This window comes from Apus apus, chromosome 7 (genome assembly GCF_020740795.1).
Source record: "Apus apus isolate bApuApu2 chromosome 7, bApuApu2.pri.cur, whole genome shotgun sequence".
In the NCBI taxonomy this organism is placed as follows: Eukaryota; Metazoa; Chordata; class Aves; order Apodiformes; family Apodidae; genus Apus; species Apus apus.
Window position 1 is genome coordinate 10,162,460 of NC_067288.1, and position 19,501 is coordinate 10,181,960.

At 34.7% G+C, this 19,501-nt stretch overlaps 1 protein-coding gene across 2 annotated transcripts in view; it reads left to right on the forward strand.

Moving 5' to 3' along the window:
* Positions 1 to 19,501, forward strand: part of VAV3 (vav guanine nucleotide exchange factor 3) — a 155,566-nt gene that overhangs the window by 118,811 nt on the left and 17,254 nt on the right. For both annotated transcript variants that reach the window (XM_051624781.1, XM_051624783.1), the window contains exons 20-23: positions 9,708 to 9,844; positions 13,136 to 13,201; positions 16,979 to 17,013; positions 18,704 to 18,820. In XM_051624781.1, coding sequence (XP_051480741.1) covers positions 9,708 to 9,844; positions 13,136 to 13,201; positions 16,979 to 17,013; positions 18,704 to 18,820 — 355 coding nt within the window. The remainder of the gene's footprint in view (positions 1 to 9,707; positions 9,845 to 13,135; positions 13,202 to 16,978; positions 17,014 to 18,703; positions 18,821 to 19,501) is intronic.

The window sequence follows — 19,501 nt, forward strand, 5'->3', positions numbered from 1 at the left end:
TTCTATGGAATAATGGATTTTATCATCCAAGATTTGTCCCTGTTTTTTCAGAGCCTTTTGCTGCACATAATCTACTACTGTCTGGACACACCTTCATAGCTCTTCTGTAATATCTGCACAATGTAAGTTGTTAGCTCCTCAGGGCAGGTACTTGTTTGAACAAATGCAAGTTTTAGAATGCCATGCCTGTCTGTGGCACCACATTAAAAGATGTGGTAATTAACACTAGTTATTTCATACCTTGTGCTTTTATAAAAAGCAGCACCTCGTGTACCACATTTTCAGATTTGTATGTCAAAATTGTAGTTTGCTCAATTTTAAAGAAAATAGTAAGGCTCCTCACTTTTTATTTCATTATCAACATTATTTTTAAAATTTATATCCCTAATTCACCTACTAGACTACACTGAAATTATGATACTTCATCATATTATCAAAACAAATAAAAACTTTATTTTTAAACCTGATTATTCTTTGTTATTTATTCTCATAAGATGACATTTAGCAATCAGCTATTTGTAATGTTAGTTCAAAGTTCAAAATTCTTACCAGTCTAGACAATTCCAAAATTTCTTAGTCTCACAAAGATAGCTGCCTGTGTTGCTGCAAGTAAGGACTGGTTGTCCAAATAAGCAATTGAAGTTAAAATTGTATAAAGCATGAGAACTTTTCCTTAACACTTGTTTAGAGGAAGGCATGCTATGGGAAGGAAACCAAGGTCTTTCAGCAAAAGAAAAACAGTTTTCACTCTAATTTATCACAAAATGTGTATGGCTATGACCATTATAAAGTCAGTGACTTTTCCAGCTCTCTTCTGCTTTCTGTCAATGCAGTCCTGGAGAGAGCCTTCTTTTTTTGGGAGAGAGTAAACTGCAGGCATTGAAGTTTTAAATGTCAAGTACCTAGTTTTGAATATAAATTATAAGACATTATGTTGAAATTGCACATGAAATTTCTATTAGTTTAAACATCCTTTCTTGCATATGCAATCCACAGTTATCTGTCTAGGGCATGTCCAGGTTTTCTAAATTAAAGCTTAAAAAAAAAAAATAAAAAATTTGACAAGTGCAGCTGGAGCTAGTGCTACCTGATCTTTCTGAAGGACTTGACTTTCTGAAAATGGGATCCTTTATTGCTGCAATTACCTTTGGATGTACAAAACCAAATGTATGTACTTTATGAGAGTTTGAATGATGGCTAGGATGGATTCTGGAAAAGCTGGCTGCACAAACAGGAACGGGTTGGTGTTTTTGTCAGTAGATTGTTTCCATGCTGTACCTCACTAATTACCTGATTGCTTTTGCTCTGTCCTAACATTTTTGTCTCTGGACTTGCAAAAATCTTCACAGTTAATTTTTCTTCTGTTCTTCTTTGAGAAACAAAAAATAAATTTATACTGAGGGACTGAATGTGTGAGAGTTGTGAGCAGAGCCACCCTTAAGGGCATGAGAGACAAATGATCATGTAAATAATAAGTTCATTCCTTTCCCAAAGGCAGCCCTTATGGCTTTCTTTTCCTAATTTTTAAAAACATGGCTGTTCAGAAGCTTTTCTGCAGTGCTGTTTTTTCTTGCAAAGAGGCAAGCTTCCAAATTCTTTAAGATGAATGTCATGGTGTGCCAAATGTTGCTGCCTATGAGTTAAGTAAGAAAATGCCTTCTGCTGGAGTTATTTTTCTAAATTAGGAATTAAATTCTGAAACCTCAGTTTGGATTCTGAGTTTTCTTAGCTAAATTGCTTATTTCTGACCAAAATAAATGCTATTTATAGGAGCACAAGCTAAGCATGAAGTTTGGCCTTCACTTGGAAGACCTGAAAACTCAAAGCAGCTGCTGCTAAGGGGACTGTTTACCTCAGTAGGTGTCCATGTTCCCATGCTACTAATTTCACTAATGCCACACACATTTTCACTAAGCATAAAGACTTACCCTCCAATATCTTTGCTGAAAAACCATATAAGCTAAGTCTAATACTGGTGTTCAGAGCAGGGCAAGATGTCAGTTTGTGCATTGTTCTTTAAGGAAAGCAAACTACTCTAACAAAAAATATATCTGTGTAGATATTTTGGAAGTCACACAATTTCAGAAATGCAACCATGTGAAATTAATAACATAGCTAGACTTGTTTGTTTTCCCTGTCATCAACACCTGCTATGATTTGCAGTATAGTTCCAAATATTGTGCGGATCTTAACTGGAAAATGGAGGTACAGCTACTTTTCAGGGGCTTTTTGGTAATGATCAAGTCTACAAAACCCCAAGAAGAAACCCCAAGAAGCAGTAGGACTTAGTGAATTAATTGTGGTGTTTTTCTGTTTCTGATAACAAGTTGTTGATCAGACTGTTAACAGACAGATTTTTTTCCTCCCACACGTCTTGATTTTAGTTGGTGGTTGACCATTTTTGCAGAGGTCTCTGCCAAGATTACAACTTATACATGCTGTGTTAAAGAGAAATGGTAGAAAAAGTGAGCCTTGGAATAATTACAGAAGATTTGACAGGTAGTAAGAGACTGGAGGGAACCCTGAATGCTGCTTTTTGAGGAGGTAAAATGTTGAGGGCACTCACCAGAGAGCAGGGCTTGGGCTGTAAAAAAAAAAACCCCAAACATTTCTTCAGTAGTTTTATTTCTCCTGTGGGATTACAGTCTTTAAATCTTCTATTTCTGTGGAAGTGGAAGAGAAATGTGAACATCTATCAGATGCAGTTGGGAGTGCTTTAAAAATTTGTCATCTAAATTATGACATAGTGAAGATTTTTGCTCCCTTCTCCCAATGCTTGTGAGTTCTTTCTTGATGGAAGAAAATCCTGCCAAGGCTGCTCTACTTATATACCTGTATAAGAAAAATTTAAACAGTTAGTCGATTAGGGCTCATGGTAGCTGTCAGATGTTTTTATAATGGCAGCCTTCTGAAGTTTTTTTTACTTAAAATTGAGTCAAGCAACAAACTTGGAGGTTGTGGTTAGTCATATGAAAAATATTGAGACTTTATTGAACAGTATTCAAAGACAAACAGCCAAAGAGAAGGCAAGTGAAATATTCAAAGTTGATTCTTAGGCACTGTCAGCATTTCAGTCATCTTGCCTGAATATAAGGTTATAAACAATATCTAAAATTAGAACTTTTAATTATGATGACATACATAAAATAATCACTGAAGACAGAAAATTAAAAGTTCAGTTAAAATACCTTCTTTGAGGCATGTCTATGTACTTAATATTTTTTATTAATTTTGTCCAATAGTAATTATTTAAATGATTGCCACTCTGAAGAGTACACTTAAAGGACTGTGCTGGTGCATTCTATGTAGGAGTTCTGTAATTTGTGTCATAAGTACTTGGCCTTAGAGTAAAAAAACCCCACACCTATTTTCTTTTGCATCATTAATAGACATCCACAGAAACTGAATGCATTTTTTCTAAGTGATTGTGTAGTGTTGCTTTTCTTATGTCTCCTCATCAGCTGAGAAGTCCTTCAAGACAAGTTTTGCCTTTGGCAGTAACTGTACAAATCTATTGAATTCCACTAGTTGTGGAGATAGATGAGACTGATTAGGAATTAAGAAGCAGCTCTCTTGACAAATGCAAGAGAGGAGAATCCCGTTTACTGTTAATTCTGCAACAAAATGGTTTGGAGCAGGAATTTTAAACACTGAAGCTAGCAGAGCTGAAGTGAAGAACATAACAAGAATGGTAAAGGACTTGTTTTCATGCAGTCCACGCTCAAACAAGAGCTTTCCTTTAACTAGCTTTTAGTAATACCTAGAGAATGAAGATGTTGCCAAAAAAGGTGGCAAAGCTGATGTTTTTTGTCATGTACGCTGAGATTGTGGGTATAAATGTACGTCTGCTCTTCATATTGCTATCCTTCTTGACCCACTTGTTTTCCCTTTTTTTTTTCTTTTTTAATCACATCTCCTTGTTACTTCATTATCTGCAGGTTTTCCTTCTTGATCTGAAACCTTCACAAGCTAACTTTACTTACCGTGGTTTAAATATTGATTTAGGATTCTTCACTTTTATTTAATACAAGATCTCCTTTGCCTGTGTGTCTTTAGTTTGTGTTATTAAAATGATTCATGACACTGTGGCTCATTGTTCAGACATTTAATCCAATGAGATAATGAGATACTGCCGTGGGTTACATTGCCCTCATTTCCTTGTTGGAGGGTGAAGATGGCTGCGGATGCACCCTGCTCTGAGATTTGGGATGGGGTGTTTCTTCTGGTCCTTGCTATGGAAGGCTTATCGATCACTAAATGTCAGTCTAATGTTCCTTAGCAGACTTGCATTCCTTATTTTTGTAGCTACAAAAATATAAACCAAAAAGGTTTAAAGCCAGTTTAGAGTGTCTAAACAGACCCCCAAAAGCCTGTTTTGGTGAAAGAAAGGATAGAATTAGTGAGACTTCATGTCATTTCCTGTAGGAAAGGAAGATGTCATTGTGTTGGTATTCTGGAAACATTAAGATTTTGCTTTGTCAGTTAGTCTAAAACTCTGTTTCAGATTCAAAGCCTCATGAAGTCAGGGAGCCTTCTCCCACTGCTTTTGTGGGTTTTGGATCAGGTTATAAATATTTGTTGGATAGGCTGTATTTTCCATAGAGAGAAAGAATGTCTTCCTTCAAGACTCATTTTAACTAGAAATGGATGTTTAATGCAGACAAAGCAGTGCTAATAGTATGTAGTATATCCACAAATTCACCTTTGAACCCTGCTCTCCTGTACTCTGTGTCATTATTCTCTGTGTTAAAATTATCCACACCCAAAATGTAAATGGTGTTGCTTGGAGATAACAGATTCTGGAATCAGTTTTGACAAGTAGAGGTCACCACAGAGCATGCATAATGCGTGTTGTCAGCAAAACCTCCCTATTTTGAATCTCTGCATGTGACTGGTCCTTCAGTAGCATTCATAAATGCAGAGCAGCTGTAAGGAATACAAGTAGTTTGTATATTCTTGTTGTTTCATATATAACGAGTATTCTAACTTATTGCATACTGTGTTAATTCTAAAATTAAATACTCAAATACATAGTATAGTTTATGAAAGGTTTTATTTTTTGGTAATGTAGCTGTATTGAGACTTTGTAAGCCCTGACCTGAGTCTGCTTTCGGCTTTTCTTGTGACCTACAATTTAGATTATCAATTTGTATCAGTTTTGTGTCTCCAAGCTTGGCTATGAAGACTTTCCTAGGTATATGGGGGATTTCCTGGTTTTCAAGTGAAGTAAATTTCAGCTACTTATTAGTGGAATAACTGGATCAGTTTTCTGCTATTATTATCATCATTATTATTATTATTATTATTATTATTATTATTATTATTATTATTATTATTATTATTATTATTATTATTATTATCATCATCATCATCATCATTATTATTAATAATAATAATAATAATTATTATTATTTCTGTGTTGGAAAAAAGCTTTCAGTCATGTGGAAATCTGACTTCGTTGAAGCCAATGGGTTTTTTCACATTAGTTATAATAATGCATGGCTGAAAAATCTGACCTTGTCCTCTGTGTTGGATTTTTATCACCTTTAAACATAGTAATGAGGCACATATTTCTTCCAGGTATGTTTCCAGAAGTTTTCTGCAGTTGTCAGATACTCTCAATACTGGAGCTATGTACATTACAATGGCAGTGTTTCTAATGCTTATATTTCACTCTTTAGTTATTAATGTGTACTTTTTCTATATGGTTTCTGTGACAAATAATGCATAATTATGCTTAAAACATTTCAGGTTTCTATAACATAGTGCTTTTTCTTGTCTGCCTTGTTTTATTACAGCATATACTCAGGATTCTAAATAATATTTGTGATGAATCCATGTGCCAATAAGGAATGAAGTTTCAAGATAGACAAGGAAAATATTCTAGACCTTGTCTGTCTGAACTTCAGTAAAACAGTTGGTATACTGCCTCAGAGGAATTGATCTGTTATGAGAGGAGGCTAAAATAATTTGGCTTGTTTAGCCTAGCAAAATTAAGGTTAAAAGGGATATGATTACTCTCTAACTACACTATGAAAATAAATCCAGACAAGGAAAAGAACTAATCAGACTGCTGCCTCCAAATGGCTTTAAGTTGGCCATGAACTGGTTTACGCTGGGAAGTAGAACATTCTAAGTGCTCAGAGAATAAAGTTCTACAATGAATAGTAGAAACAAACAGATTAATTTTAGGATAAGCTTGCTAAACAGCTGAAAGTTTGTACAAGCCTTTTACTGTGATAGTGATGGATGGGACTTGATTCGTCCCACACCAGTGTACTTCAAGGTCAGCAGGTGAAAGGCTGACCAGATTCTGTCCAATTAAAAGTACACTATCTCAGTGCTAATCTGCTAAGCTAATTCTAAGCTACTGTTACCAAATCTATAATTGCATGGTGAAAAGAAATTTGAGTATTCTGTTTGGAGCTCTTTGGCTGTGTACTTCTATTTATTAACTTTTCTGTATCCCTTTTATTTCTTCTCTGCTTAATAGTATTATAAGGGAAGTTGTATGAGAAGAAACATTTATCTGTGGAAAAATAGCTATTTTGGAATAGTATGTGTTTGTGTCTGAGTCAAGGATTTAATTTAGCCATTTGTTCCTGGAAAAACTGATTTTAAAAAAATAATTAAAATAATGTAACAGGGACAGATCCTTTTAATGATATTTTCATGCAACGAGTAAAACACATTAGTTGCACTTTCACTGCTTTTATATCTTCAATCAATAAAGGCTGTTTACAGATCTGGTGTTGCTGATACTAAAATGAATATATATTCTCTGACTCGGACACTTCTGTTGGAGAGTGAATTTACCTTCAGTTGCTGTGCTTTGAGGTACAAAGTACTTTTCAGAACCTGAGTCAAATCTCATGTGTGCTTAAATAATTAGCACCAGAAAATAATTTCCCTTGTTTATACATGCATTTTTGATCGGTGGCCTTGAAGCTAGCGCATAGTATCATTACTAAAGTGAGTGAATGATAGAATAAGAAAATAATGGTGTTCTTGGATATTATTGCAATGTATGGGAATCCTAGCCATGTATCTCTGTTACTGCAGATTTTTATTTATGTAGGTATAGTTATAGTATTTATACATTGCACTAGACAGTATATATTCATAGCAAAGACAGCCCTGAGCACAACAAACTCCTAAGTAGACCCAGTGCAAGAACTGGATAAATGTAGGTAGTAAAATTACAGTAGAAGAGTAAGATTTGTTGGTCACCATAGCAGAGAGCAGCTGTAGCACATCAGTGCTGTAGTTTTTGCAGTTTCTGTGGGCATTAGGGCAAAGAAGTTTTAAGAAGGGATCTGAAGCAAGATAGTGAGCTTTCTTAAGACTCTAACTCAAAAGGATATTTAAATATGCAGGATTATTTCTAGTGATGATTAGAGATGTTAGATCAAATCTTTCAACATTGTATCTGCAAATGGAATTTTATAATGAAAATTGCTGTAGGATTTTATAGAATTCGGCATATTGAATGATATACAAGTATTCTAGGCATGTTATGTTTTAACATGATCAGTTCTGTGTTACCTTTGAATAATTCTGCTAGTTGATACAGCACAGTTTTCCCCCCCTTGTTCTCCTGGCCTGACTTTCAGAGGTATCAATAATCATAATTACCTGTGAAAAAGAGAATAAGGAGTTACTTTAAAAAACACTAGGATTTGTACTGAGAAGTGCATGAGTGTGTTTTTTATTATATTCTGATGAGATTGGTACAAAGGTGATGTTAAAGTGTACTGTCTTGCACATGAAAAATACGATAAACTAAACCACTGATAGAAGTTTTTATAACACAAGTGACTTATTGCGCATTTGTTTTGACTTCCAAGTCAAAAGACTTCTAAGATGAGTGGGTGCTTACAGTTTATCACATCTGCAAAGTTATCATTACATTGTGATGAGGGACTTCCTTTGTATTAGGACAAAATTGTCAGCTTTGAGTAGATACTTGTATGCAGCATTGCTTTTATTTCCCACAAAACAGACGCAACATTTTTTGATGCTGAGTCAATATTTGAAAGCATAGCAGCCTTCAGTTGAGAAATAAAGCAAAGTCTAGTATTTACCTAAGTAGAATAATGGCTTACTAATAAGTAGGTGCTCATTTTAAATATGCCAAATAACTTCAAGAAATAATGAAAGTTATGGTGTCATTTGGGTTGAGTAACATAAGAGCTGGTATTACTTTGCTTAATATTTCATCAGCCCTTTGGATTGGTATTTAATCTTAAATACAGAGAGTAGCAATTATGGAAGGTGATCTCTTTCATGTTTCATACAATTTAGAGGAGGCCATGTGTATCTGTATTTCTTGCCACCTAATTACAGTAGTGGTCTTGCAACAGAAATAAGTATTTTGTAGGCCTGCAGATCCTTTGTTGTTAGAATTAAGTTGTTAATGACTCTCCAGCAAGAAGCTGTTTAAATATGGCAGCTCATGTACATTGACTTTCTATGCTTTCACTCCTATTTATATTTATTAAAACATATTTTTACCAAATCTTACCTAACAAAAAACTTTCTGGTTAAGATTATAAATTGATATGTCCAGTTAATTGAAGCAATTTTTAACTTTCCATGTGGAGTTTTACCTAGGGAAATTATTACATAAAATTTTCTTTAAAGATAAGGGAAGAATAATTAAAAATAGATCTTTTCTGTTAAAATGATACTTTCCTTGGCAGTAGAAAGACTGGAAAAATATGCTTTTCTAAAAGTTTTTAAGTCTGTACAATATTTGCTATGGAGTGGGTGGTACTTGACTTGATTTTGAGTAGTCTTATAATATCACGGCACGCTCTTTTAGTGCAATTCACTAGTTGACCATAATGCTTTCAGTGTTTCTTTAAAAGTATAATTATTAGAATATGGAGTTATAGTACACACAGTTTTCTCTTCTGGCTGAAATCCTGCCTTCTGTCTCCCATTTGATGCATGCTTGTAGAGGGCACTTGAACTGTAGCTATAAAGTATTTTAATTATTCTCATTTTGTGCCTCAATAAGTGGTTTGCTCCCTTTAAAAAAGTAAATTTAAAAAAAAAAAAGCACAGATCAGCAGTCTAGATGCTGCCAGTATTGATGTGGAAGGAGTAGCATGCTGCTAGAGTTTTTGTCTTTAAAAAGTGATCCAGGCTTTGATATGTGTGTCCAAAATTACGATCAAAATCCGTAAATAATAAAAAAAATTAAAATAAATAAATAAATAAAAAAAAAAGTCTTACAAAAATCCTAGAAGGATTGTCATCCTTACTGTCTTGGGAATGTTCACATTAGCAATAAACTTTTTAGTCATACTGATCTAAAGCTGATGAAATTGTTCATATTGGTGTCTTTAATACTAGCGCATTACAATTCTTACCTCGAACACAAACACAGGATTAATATTTGAACTTTATGAAGATTCAGGAGTGCACATATAGAGCAAAGAGCCACCATAGCCAAGAAATCTACATTACCACAAAAAGATGGAAGGACATAGATGTTGTTTCCAAGTAGATCTCTTCTGTGAGGCTGTACATGGCACAGTACGCTAAGGCATTGCCTGAGTGCATTTGTCAGGTACCTACTAAAGACATATTGTTTCTTTGATTTATTGCATTTGTGATCTTCAGGTTTTATAAATTATTGTTACCTAAAAATATGTTGACTGTTGTTTTTTTTTGTTGTTTTTTTTTATTTGTTTGTTCAGGTTTACCAAAAATGCAAGTAATTAGAAACTACAATGGAATACCACAGCCAGCGACACAAGATGGTCCACCCTTGCACATCCAGATTGGGGATACTATTGAACTAATTAGAGGAGATGCACATAGCTTATTTTGGCAGGTAGTGTATGATTTAGCAAATGGCTCAATATATTCCATTAGTCCCAGATATTAGATTCTTATTGATATATTGCTCTTTTAACCCTTTTTCTTTTTGAACAACAACAACAAAAATATTTGTATTTTACCCAAAATAAATGTCTAATACAACATTTTCTAGTTTTAAAGTGCTGGTAGTTCCTCTATTACTTAAAGCTTAATTCTTGCAGCCTTAGAATAAAAGTCCTGGTGACTAAATCTGCAAGAACATGGCATTAAAGTTAGTCCTTCTAGTGAAATTATAAGAGTTCAAGAGAGTGTTTGGTTTTGCAAGTTCTTGAGTTAAGAGCCAGAGAAGCACTTAAGCATGCTCTTGATTTGGGACTGCCTTAGAAGATAATAATCTGACTAATAAATTTAGTACAACCCAGAATTATTGGCATCTTGTGGGACTGATTCTCTTGCCATGTTCAGAAACATGTGTCAACTCAATCTGCTGGATTTTTTCTAAGATTATATATGTACCTATCATGCTACAGAATTTAGCTAGAATCTCACTGTCTTTAACTAGCAGAGACTGGAAAGTGCATGAAGCTTTTTCCCCAGAAGCCTTAGTAGTAGATTTGAATCTTAATGGAAATTGTCATCTGCATTAGCATTATTCAGGAACATTTTTTCTCACAAGCTGTCTTGTCACAGACAGATTTTCATAAGTCTTGTAATGAAATGTGCATTAAAAAATGCATATTAAGCCCCCCCGCCCCCGCAAAGCACAATTTGTATTAAAATCTGTAAGTTTTCTTCAAGAGGTGTTTTAAAGTAATTTTCAGCTGACCTGTAAGACGAATACTAGAATAGATTTTTAGGTCACCTGTTGTTTAGTTTAGAAATTCAAGTGCTTGTAATAGATTAGTATGCACGGTTTAAATATTTTTGCATTCTTTACACTACATCAAATAATCACAAGTTACTAAGCAATGCATAAGCTATACATTAAGTGCAATCAAATGTGTTTTGATGTTAAAATTCAGCTAAGTTAATGTTTGAATGATTGTACAGCAATTGTGGTAATCTCTGTAGTAATTCAAGACCATAAAGCCATATGAATCTACATGTTATGCAGTCTGGAAAACAGGAGAAGTATGTTTTTTTCTCTTTATGACGCTGCATATACTTTTCTGAGAGGCAAACTGGGTGATCATGGAAGAAATAAGATGGCTGGAATAAAGATTTCTGAATTCAATGAATTTGCTTTCTACCTCTACACTGGTATCATCCCCAAACCTGAACTTTCTCCAAAGAGAATGTGTAGTGTAGGGAGGTTGATACTGTCACAGGTTGTTTTGCTGTCCTCAGTAAACACCTGACTGCATGTGAAGAGAAGGATGGTCTTATGCTTACACTCATCCCCTTGTGCATTTCTTTGTGCAGTTCAGATGCAAGACTAGAAGACCCATACTGCTTGCATAGCTGGTACTTGGCTAACATCAGTTGCAGAATGAAATAAGAAAAAGGAGCTGTGTGTGTAAGAGGAGAGGAGAAAACTTGGTGTTATAAATTGCAATTTCAGACACCTTAACCAGAGCACTGCTGGTTGTTTCAGCTGTAATAGTGCAGCTTTGAAGTAGTCAGATTTTTATTACAGATGTGGATTTCTCTCCTCTTCTGAGTTTGGTATGAGTAAGTTGGTGCCTGCTTAGCCTGAGGGTAGACTTTCAGGGGTGCTGCAATGCCTACCATAGTATATAATATAATCTAGTTTCACAAGTTTGCATTGCATTTAGCTGCCATCTTTGGGAAATCATGTTTCTCAAGTATGCCAAAATAGAGATATTTCCTGGACTGATTATTTCCTTTTTCACAATCAACTCTTCTTTGATGCAGATTAACCCATATCAAGTAATAAGTATTACACATGTACTTTTTAATACTTCAGTAGTTTGTGGTGCTGCTGTAAACAAGCCAAAAGGCATTAAGTGTATTGTAAATATACTTAGGATATAAAATGGAAACATTGAGGAAGCAGCACTGTAAAAATGCATTTTTTTCCCATTTTGATTTGTCATTTGGTTTGTAATTTTTCATCTGTCTCATCCTTCTCTTCACCATGCTTTGTAGTAAACAAAATGCAAGTGGGTGAAGGATGTGATAATTTATAAATCTTAGCTTCACTGGCCCTTATGTATTTGAATATGTATGTGCACATACATGTAAATATATATTTTAATATATAATTTACTAATTTAGAAAGACCATGTAATAGTATGTACATAATATAATTTTTTAAAACTAGTTCTGTCCAGTCCTTTAGTTCTCCTTTTTATAATGACACAAATAATTATATGGCAGTGTTCAAGAAGATGCTTATTCATCAAACAATAAGTGAATAGCAAGCAAGAAACATAAAGTAGAAATAAGTTATTAGTAGAAATGAAGTATGGTGTCATAATAATTTTGCTGCTGTTAATGAGTTGATGGATAGAACCTAAATTTCAAAATTATCATTTGACAACCGGTCACAGTTTTGTGTATGAATGACACCAAACCTTGATGAATTTAGCTAGAATTTCTGAAGTAAAATAACCTAGTCTCTTAAGGACTATATCAGATTATTTGTATGACCTCGCTATCAATAGAGCATTTTAAAGTGAACTGTTTCCTTCAGCAATGTGTAGTAAATAAAACTCTTGTTCTGTTTAAGGATTTTATTTTATTTAACTGGCAAAACCATCTGCAGGTGTCTCATGTGAAACTTGTCTTGAGAGGACATCTCCTTTCTTGGATTGTCTCAGTGCTTGTTACATTGATGGTATTGCTTAAAATGCAAAGTTTTGTACTGGTCACAGTACTTAGGGATATTTTGTGTGATGAAAGAAACCATCCAGGTGACTTCTCTACTGCTGCTTTTGCTTTGGTCTTGGTATACTGTCCATAGAATGCACACTTTACCTTTACTCTCCTAACACAGTGTCCCACAGTTGCATGGAACAGCATCTTCCAAGAAGTGGTGACATCTAAGGAAATTGTGGGATTGTTGTTTGGACAGAGAGTATTTCTCTACCTCTCATATAAGTCTGTGCACTGATTATATAGTTTCTCACCATTTTGTGTCCATGAATGTTTAATATCTTCCAGATGATTAACTTTTTGCAAACAACAAAACCCACAAAACTGTTGAGTAATGTTTTATTAGAACAGCATTATATTTTCAAGACTCTGATAAAATCTTGTCCTAAATCCCTATGCTTGTATTATTATTTACTATTGCTCCCCATTATGTCTCAAAAATGGAAAATTTTGGATTTTTTTCTAGGGCAGAAATCTAACAACAGGAGAGCTTGGGTTCTTCCCAAGTGATGCAGTAAAGCCTAGCCCATGTGTAAGTACAATTTTTAAATTTTGTCATCTTACAGAAAAACTGCCTAGTTCATACCATTGCTTTATTAATCTTACCTTATGGAAATCATATTGTTTCTAGTTCTTTTGTGTTTTCATGGTATGTTCAATATTGCTTAAAATACAGCATTCTAATACTTTTGGTTATCAGATGTATATAAGGCATGTCAAAAAAAAGCTTGAGAAGCAGATTTAACTTTTGAGAATATTAATAAATCAAACTGTCTAAATTGCTTCAAGAGTATAGAACAAATGCATTTTATCTGAAAATGCACTTTCTTCCTTTCCCAGCAGTAAGGTGAGAATCCTCTGGTTCTAATCTGTTCCTCAGTCACTTTGGTTTAGAGAGAGGGATTACACCGTAAGTAGTGAGTTGGAAGAACACATAAGAGAAAAATTAAAATAAAACTTTGAGGTCCAACTGCTCGATACATTTTCTCCTCTCCGTAGATTCTTACCTGCCTTTATTTTATGCAAGGATGTTCTCAATCTGGAGAAGTTCAGGGTAACAATAAGAAAAAAATATTATAAAACATTAATTAAAGAGTTTTGTATTCAGATGTGATGATGCATTCATATACTGTACGCTTGCTCCTCTATAACACTGCATTGCATTACTATATATCCCTTTGTTGAGTAATTGATGTAAAGCCATAAACCCAGAAATGAATCATAGTCCTTACTTTGCTTCAAGATAGCTTTAACTTCTTTGAACTTGATTCTCAACAGTTTGCTTTGTTAAAAGAATTGCTTTCATTACTGCGATCAAGATAAGCCACTTAAATGGTTTATAAGCACGTGGAATCAGCTGTTAATGGCTACATTTTCATATGGCTTTAAGGCTTTTATTGTGCCTTAGTTTCTAAAACAAATATACATGTAATCCTACAGAGGATAAATACGTTAGTGTGTCTTGAGACATCTTTAGTACTCTGCACAGAATGTTTTTAGATACAAGGTATGTTGGGTGAGAGAACAGATCTGGAAAAAAGATGAAAATGCTACATGAACTTAGCTTTCTTCCATTCACTCCTTGCTTATTGTACAAGTTGTGGATTTTCTGTGCCATGGTGTCACCATCCTGGACGTGGGCAGTACCTGCTATGTATTGATGTTAGGTTCTTGGAGCCACCCAGTCAGCCATTGTATACTATAATTGACAGTAACCATAGCAACATTTTAGGAACTGCCACTGTACTTCAAAGCAGAGGAAGCAGGACATCAAAGTTAAGAAGAACACTAGTAGAGTGTTGCGAAGACTGCTTTCTACTGATAAAGCTTTCTGCTAAGTTTAAAATATACTGTTTAGAGGCACATTGAAAATAATACAGTTTTACAGAACAAATAAGTATTATTCTTGAAGTGTTACCAACTGGTGTGATGACCAGATCAAAAAGATAATTTGATGCTTCACCACTGTTAACTTGGAAGGATGAAATGTAAATGTCTTATTATGATAGATGATATAGTTAAAGCTACTGAAACATCAATCAGGTTTTAAACATGCTATAATTTTTACTGTTATTAAGTCTAACAGTCTTTATAACCAGCTGATACAAAAATGCCCAGAAACAGCATAAAATACATACATCAAAAGACTTCAGGGATGAATATTGAATGAAAACTTGCTGAACACCAGAATATCTATATTCCAGACTTTTCACTGATATATACCTGTAAACAATTTTTTCCTTTTTGCAATCAGTAGTATATGTCAGCAGGCGTTTTCTGCACCAGATGAGTAATATCTAGTTCTTGCCTCCAGTTTTTCCATTTCTTCAGAGGCATTTCATACATAGCACAGCATGAGCCAAGAGCTTCTGGAATAATATTTAATATTACTCTGTTTCATGACAACACCATTTGTTACATCTAGTTACATACTTGTGTTTTATATATATATATCCATTCAAAATAATTGAAAAGGACTACTCATCTACTGTTTAACTACTCTGGAGGATGGACTTAAGCCATCTTTGAATTTTTATATCCTTTCCAACACAGTAGGACACTTAACAAATTAAGAATATTTATTTTATTTAAAATATTCCTTATTCTTACTCCTGCTGCTGATAGAATGCATTAGTTCTATGGGGGATAATCCAAATCATTAAAGGCCCAGTTCTTTTGAAGATTAAACATATTCTTGAAATATCTTGCAGCATGTAGACTCTGTAAATGCCTAGCTGGCCTTGAAATGTCACTTGGTTATTTCACTAGACCATTTCTTGTTGGGATTCTTTGCCAGTGCATTAATAATCTGTTAACCTTTTTCCAAGCCTCACCATTAGAAGCAGAAGGAGCTGCAGGGATATGAAGTGCCACAGCTGCTGCCAGTGGTAGTACCTGGCTGCGTTAGGACCCTACACTTGAAAGGACTTTACATACCACCAGCACTACAACTGCTGCTGTTTGAGAGCCCTTTGTTTACGCTTTTTGGCAGTAATGAATGTTTCCTTTTTCTCTCTCAAGAACTAGACTAACTTCATGACAACACAAAAAATTTGCATTTCTTGAACCTCGCAAATTTAACTGCAGAATACTGTGATTAAATGTGGAAGGACATGGGGATTTTGTGTTGTTTGTTGTGGGTTTTTTTTATCCCATTGCTGGAGCTGATTTCAAGGTCACTTCTAGACATTTGGTAGAGATCTCAGTTGATACCTGAGCTTAAGTTAGTAGGAGCTGTAATTTATTTCTGTTTCAGTTAATTTAAGTTTGTAGGCCTGTATAATATTGCCTCCCTGAGTTGATCTGTGTTTGGTAGTGTCACGGTTTTACTAAGGATCAGCAATTAAACCAGCGACAACCATGCTCTCAATCCGCTCCCCCTCCCACCCAGATAAGGAAGGAGAGAGAGAATGAGAGAGAGACTCTCTGGATTGAAAACTAAACTAGACGGCTTTAATTAAACACTAATGATAAAAGCAAATATATACAATTATATACAAATGTGTTCAGGAATGTGCAAACCCCTATTGCCTCCCCCGGCCCCAGCAACTCCCACATCTCCTTAGCTGTGAATAGTCCGAAAAGTTCTGGAGGTCTGAGAGAGAGTGGCAGAGCAGACAGGAGCTGAGGGGAGAGTTGTGAGGGTCAGGAGAGCTCAAGCCTGGGAGTCAATGGTGATGGATGGATGGAGTCCTCCCCGGATGTCATCCATGAATGGAAGAAAAAGGGAAGAGGAAGCAGGAAGGAAGTTGTCTTCTGTGATCTCTGACCTTCCTCTGAGCTTACATAGATATATGGAATGGAATATCTCTGGCCAGTTTTGCTGTCTGCCTAACTCAGCCTCCTATGGGGGGGTCATAGATCTCCCTATAGTATCTGAGCCAGCAGGGCAAAGACGTAATCTTGCAGTCTCGTCAGTAACAAAACATTTCAGTGTTATCAGTAGAAAGCTTACTGAATGGGAAAAAAAAAATGAGTAAAAGGAAAAGTGGCTTCATCCTGGTTCAAACCAGGACAGGTAGTCTCTTTTGAAGTCAGGAAAATTTCTAATATTTTTTTTTAAGTAAAAAAATCATCTGTGACAGCAGCCAGTAGTTAAAATATTCTGTACTACTTTTCAAAATGGTATGAAATATTTGTCCTTTATTATAACTCATTTCAAAAGAAGTTACACTTGCAGACTAATTAGTCCTTTTTTTTAGCTTACTTCATCTGGACATTGACAATTATATCAATACTATCTAATTTGTGTTGATTGGGGAAAAAAAAAAAAATTATCATCATTTTCTTGTATCTTTTTATGTCTTAGGTTCCTAAACCAGTAGACTACTCTTCACAACTGTGGTGAGTTCCTGTTTAGTCTTAAAAGAATCTCTTTGAAGGGCAGCAGTCTAGAAGGAGGACTGTTTGTTACCATTTAATTTATATTTGTTTAATCTTTCTAGACTTCTGAAGGTGACATTGTATAATGTTTTGGGAAAGTAACATCATATGTTACATAAAAACATTTAGGATGTAATAAAATGCTAAATGATTTTGACATTGTGTTTTCAAGTCTGTAGCTGTGCAGCCTTTGTCCCAGAGGTCTGAAAATAAGAGACTAAGACACAGTGTGCAAGTAGATCTTACATTTTAAGTGAAAAGAGGGAATAATGTTAAATACATCTTGGCTTGTGAATAATTCTACATAAGACTGTAGACACCTAAAATAACAGTGTATCAAAACTACAGCCACTGCTCGTCTGGGGTCTTATGTAATGTGTGAACATTTTACTGGAATTCAGCTCACTTCTTGAAAAGGTACGGAATAAACATCACTGGTTTCATGCTTTTATCATATAGATGTGAGTCCTGATTTCCTGTTTTGCCAGAAGTGAAATCAGAATAAGATCTAAGCAAATACTGATTTTTCATAACAAGCCAAATAGAATGTTTAATATTTAAAATTGGTATTTTAAATTAAATTCTAACATTTACTCTATTTCTAATTTTGTTAGAAGAAAGCATCTCATTGGGTTCAGTCTATCTTCTAAAGATTTGTATTACTTAACTGAAGAATTACTTTAGGCTGAAACTTACTGTAAAAAGTCAAGTATTTTGCAATAAACTTGCAAATGCATGTTCCCTGGTGTGTTTCATAAAATAACTTTTTTATTTAAAGCCCCCTTCTAATTGATAGTGGTGTATTAGTGTGAAATTTTGTGTAGTGGTGGTCTGTGATGCTGACTGCCTTTAGACTGCCTAAAATGGTAAAATAAGTGTAATTTCCCTGGACGTTAGGTCACTTTCCTCAATTAACAGTTTAACCTCTAGTTTTGCAAATAAACATCAGTTGACAGCCCAAATCAGCAAGGCAGAGCAAGGGCACAAATCTGTTAATGCAATCAGGCTGCAGAACTGGTCACTTATTTGTCTTAGCTTTCAGCTCCTAACATCAACCCTTTCAAATTTGGACATTAGGTTGAATTTTTTTTTTGCTTGTGGATGTTTAGTCTACCCAGTACACTTGAGCCTTTAGAGGTTATGAATAATTATGCAACCAAATAAAATAGTATGGTTGTATAAATACCACATTTGACTAGGTCTTCTTTTGACCTGATAGCCTATTTGAGCCTGATTCTGCACTCTGTTAAGATAAATCCCACTAGAACTCAGGGAGGTTCAAAAGTTCTGGACCACTGTTGTATTGTTTCACTTGGAAATTCTAATTAAGGAAAACACCTGGTTTAATGAGCCATTCAATCTACTAATTATTCAGCTAATGCTTAGACTCTAGCACTTTCCTTCACAGTTACTGTATTCAATGTGTGCATAAATACTTTTCTAATTAAGAATTCTCCTCCTGAGTTATGTGGAATTTTTTCATGCTTTCTTCTTTGTTCAAGGATCTGGAAAGGGATATTCAGTTGCAACTGAGCTATTTTTAAGTCCCCAGCATATGCAGAAAATTGGGACTTTGCATTGCATAGTTAATAGACCTTACTTTTTAGCTGTGAAAAAAATCATAGGCACTTTTAATTGTTCTCTGTTACAGGTTTGCAGGAGCAATGGAAAGACTGCAAGCAGAGAGTGAACTTATTAACAGAATAAATAGTACTTACCTGGTTCGGCACAGGACCAAGGAGTCAGGAGAATATGCAATTAGTATTAAGTAAGTGGATTAAAATCTTGTATATGAAGTTCTTCTGTTCTTATGTTTGTCTAGATAATATATGAAATAAATAAGGAAAATTAAAGCCTGTTTCAATTTATGTAATAATACACAGCCTTTAAGAGAATCAATATAGGAAAGTTAAGTTGCTGACAAAAATGCCCAGGATTTAGAGTAAGAAAGTAGCAACAATTTTTTTGTTCTGGTGTAGCAAACTGGTCTACAAAAATGATGGCCTAGTATGTTGTGTAAGAGTAAGCAAGTGTATGGAGTGTAATGTCATCTGATTCTCTGAAGTGAATAAGAATGTGTCTGTGACTTCAGTGAGAACTTGTCGAAGGTCTTTGCATCTCAGACATTTCAGTTAAATGTAGGTTCCTAAATTCTGTGAATGCAAATTATTCTGAGGGTCTTGTTTGATTTCACATTGTTTATCAACATGAATATAAAAGTAAGAAATATATGTGAATTCCCAGTTAGAATAAGCAGTTAGTTGTGACTTTTTCTGAATACATATTAGCTCTTCAGCTCTGTCTTAATAAATATATTTGGTTAATTAGATGTCATCTTTGTTTTGGTACAGATATAAATTTAGTCTTTAAGAATTTATTTGTTTGGTGTTATAGGGACATGCCCTCAGGTAATTACTGATTGCATCTGATTAAAAGCACATTTATATGA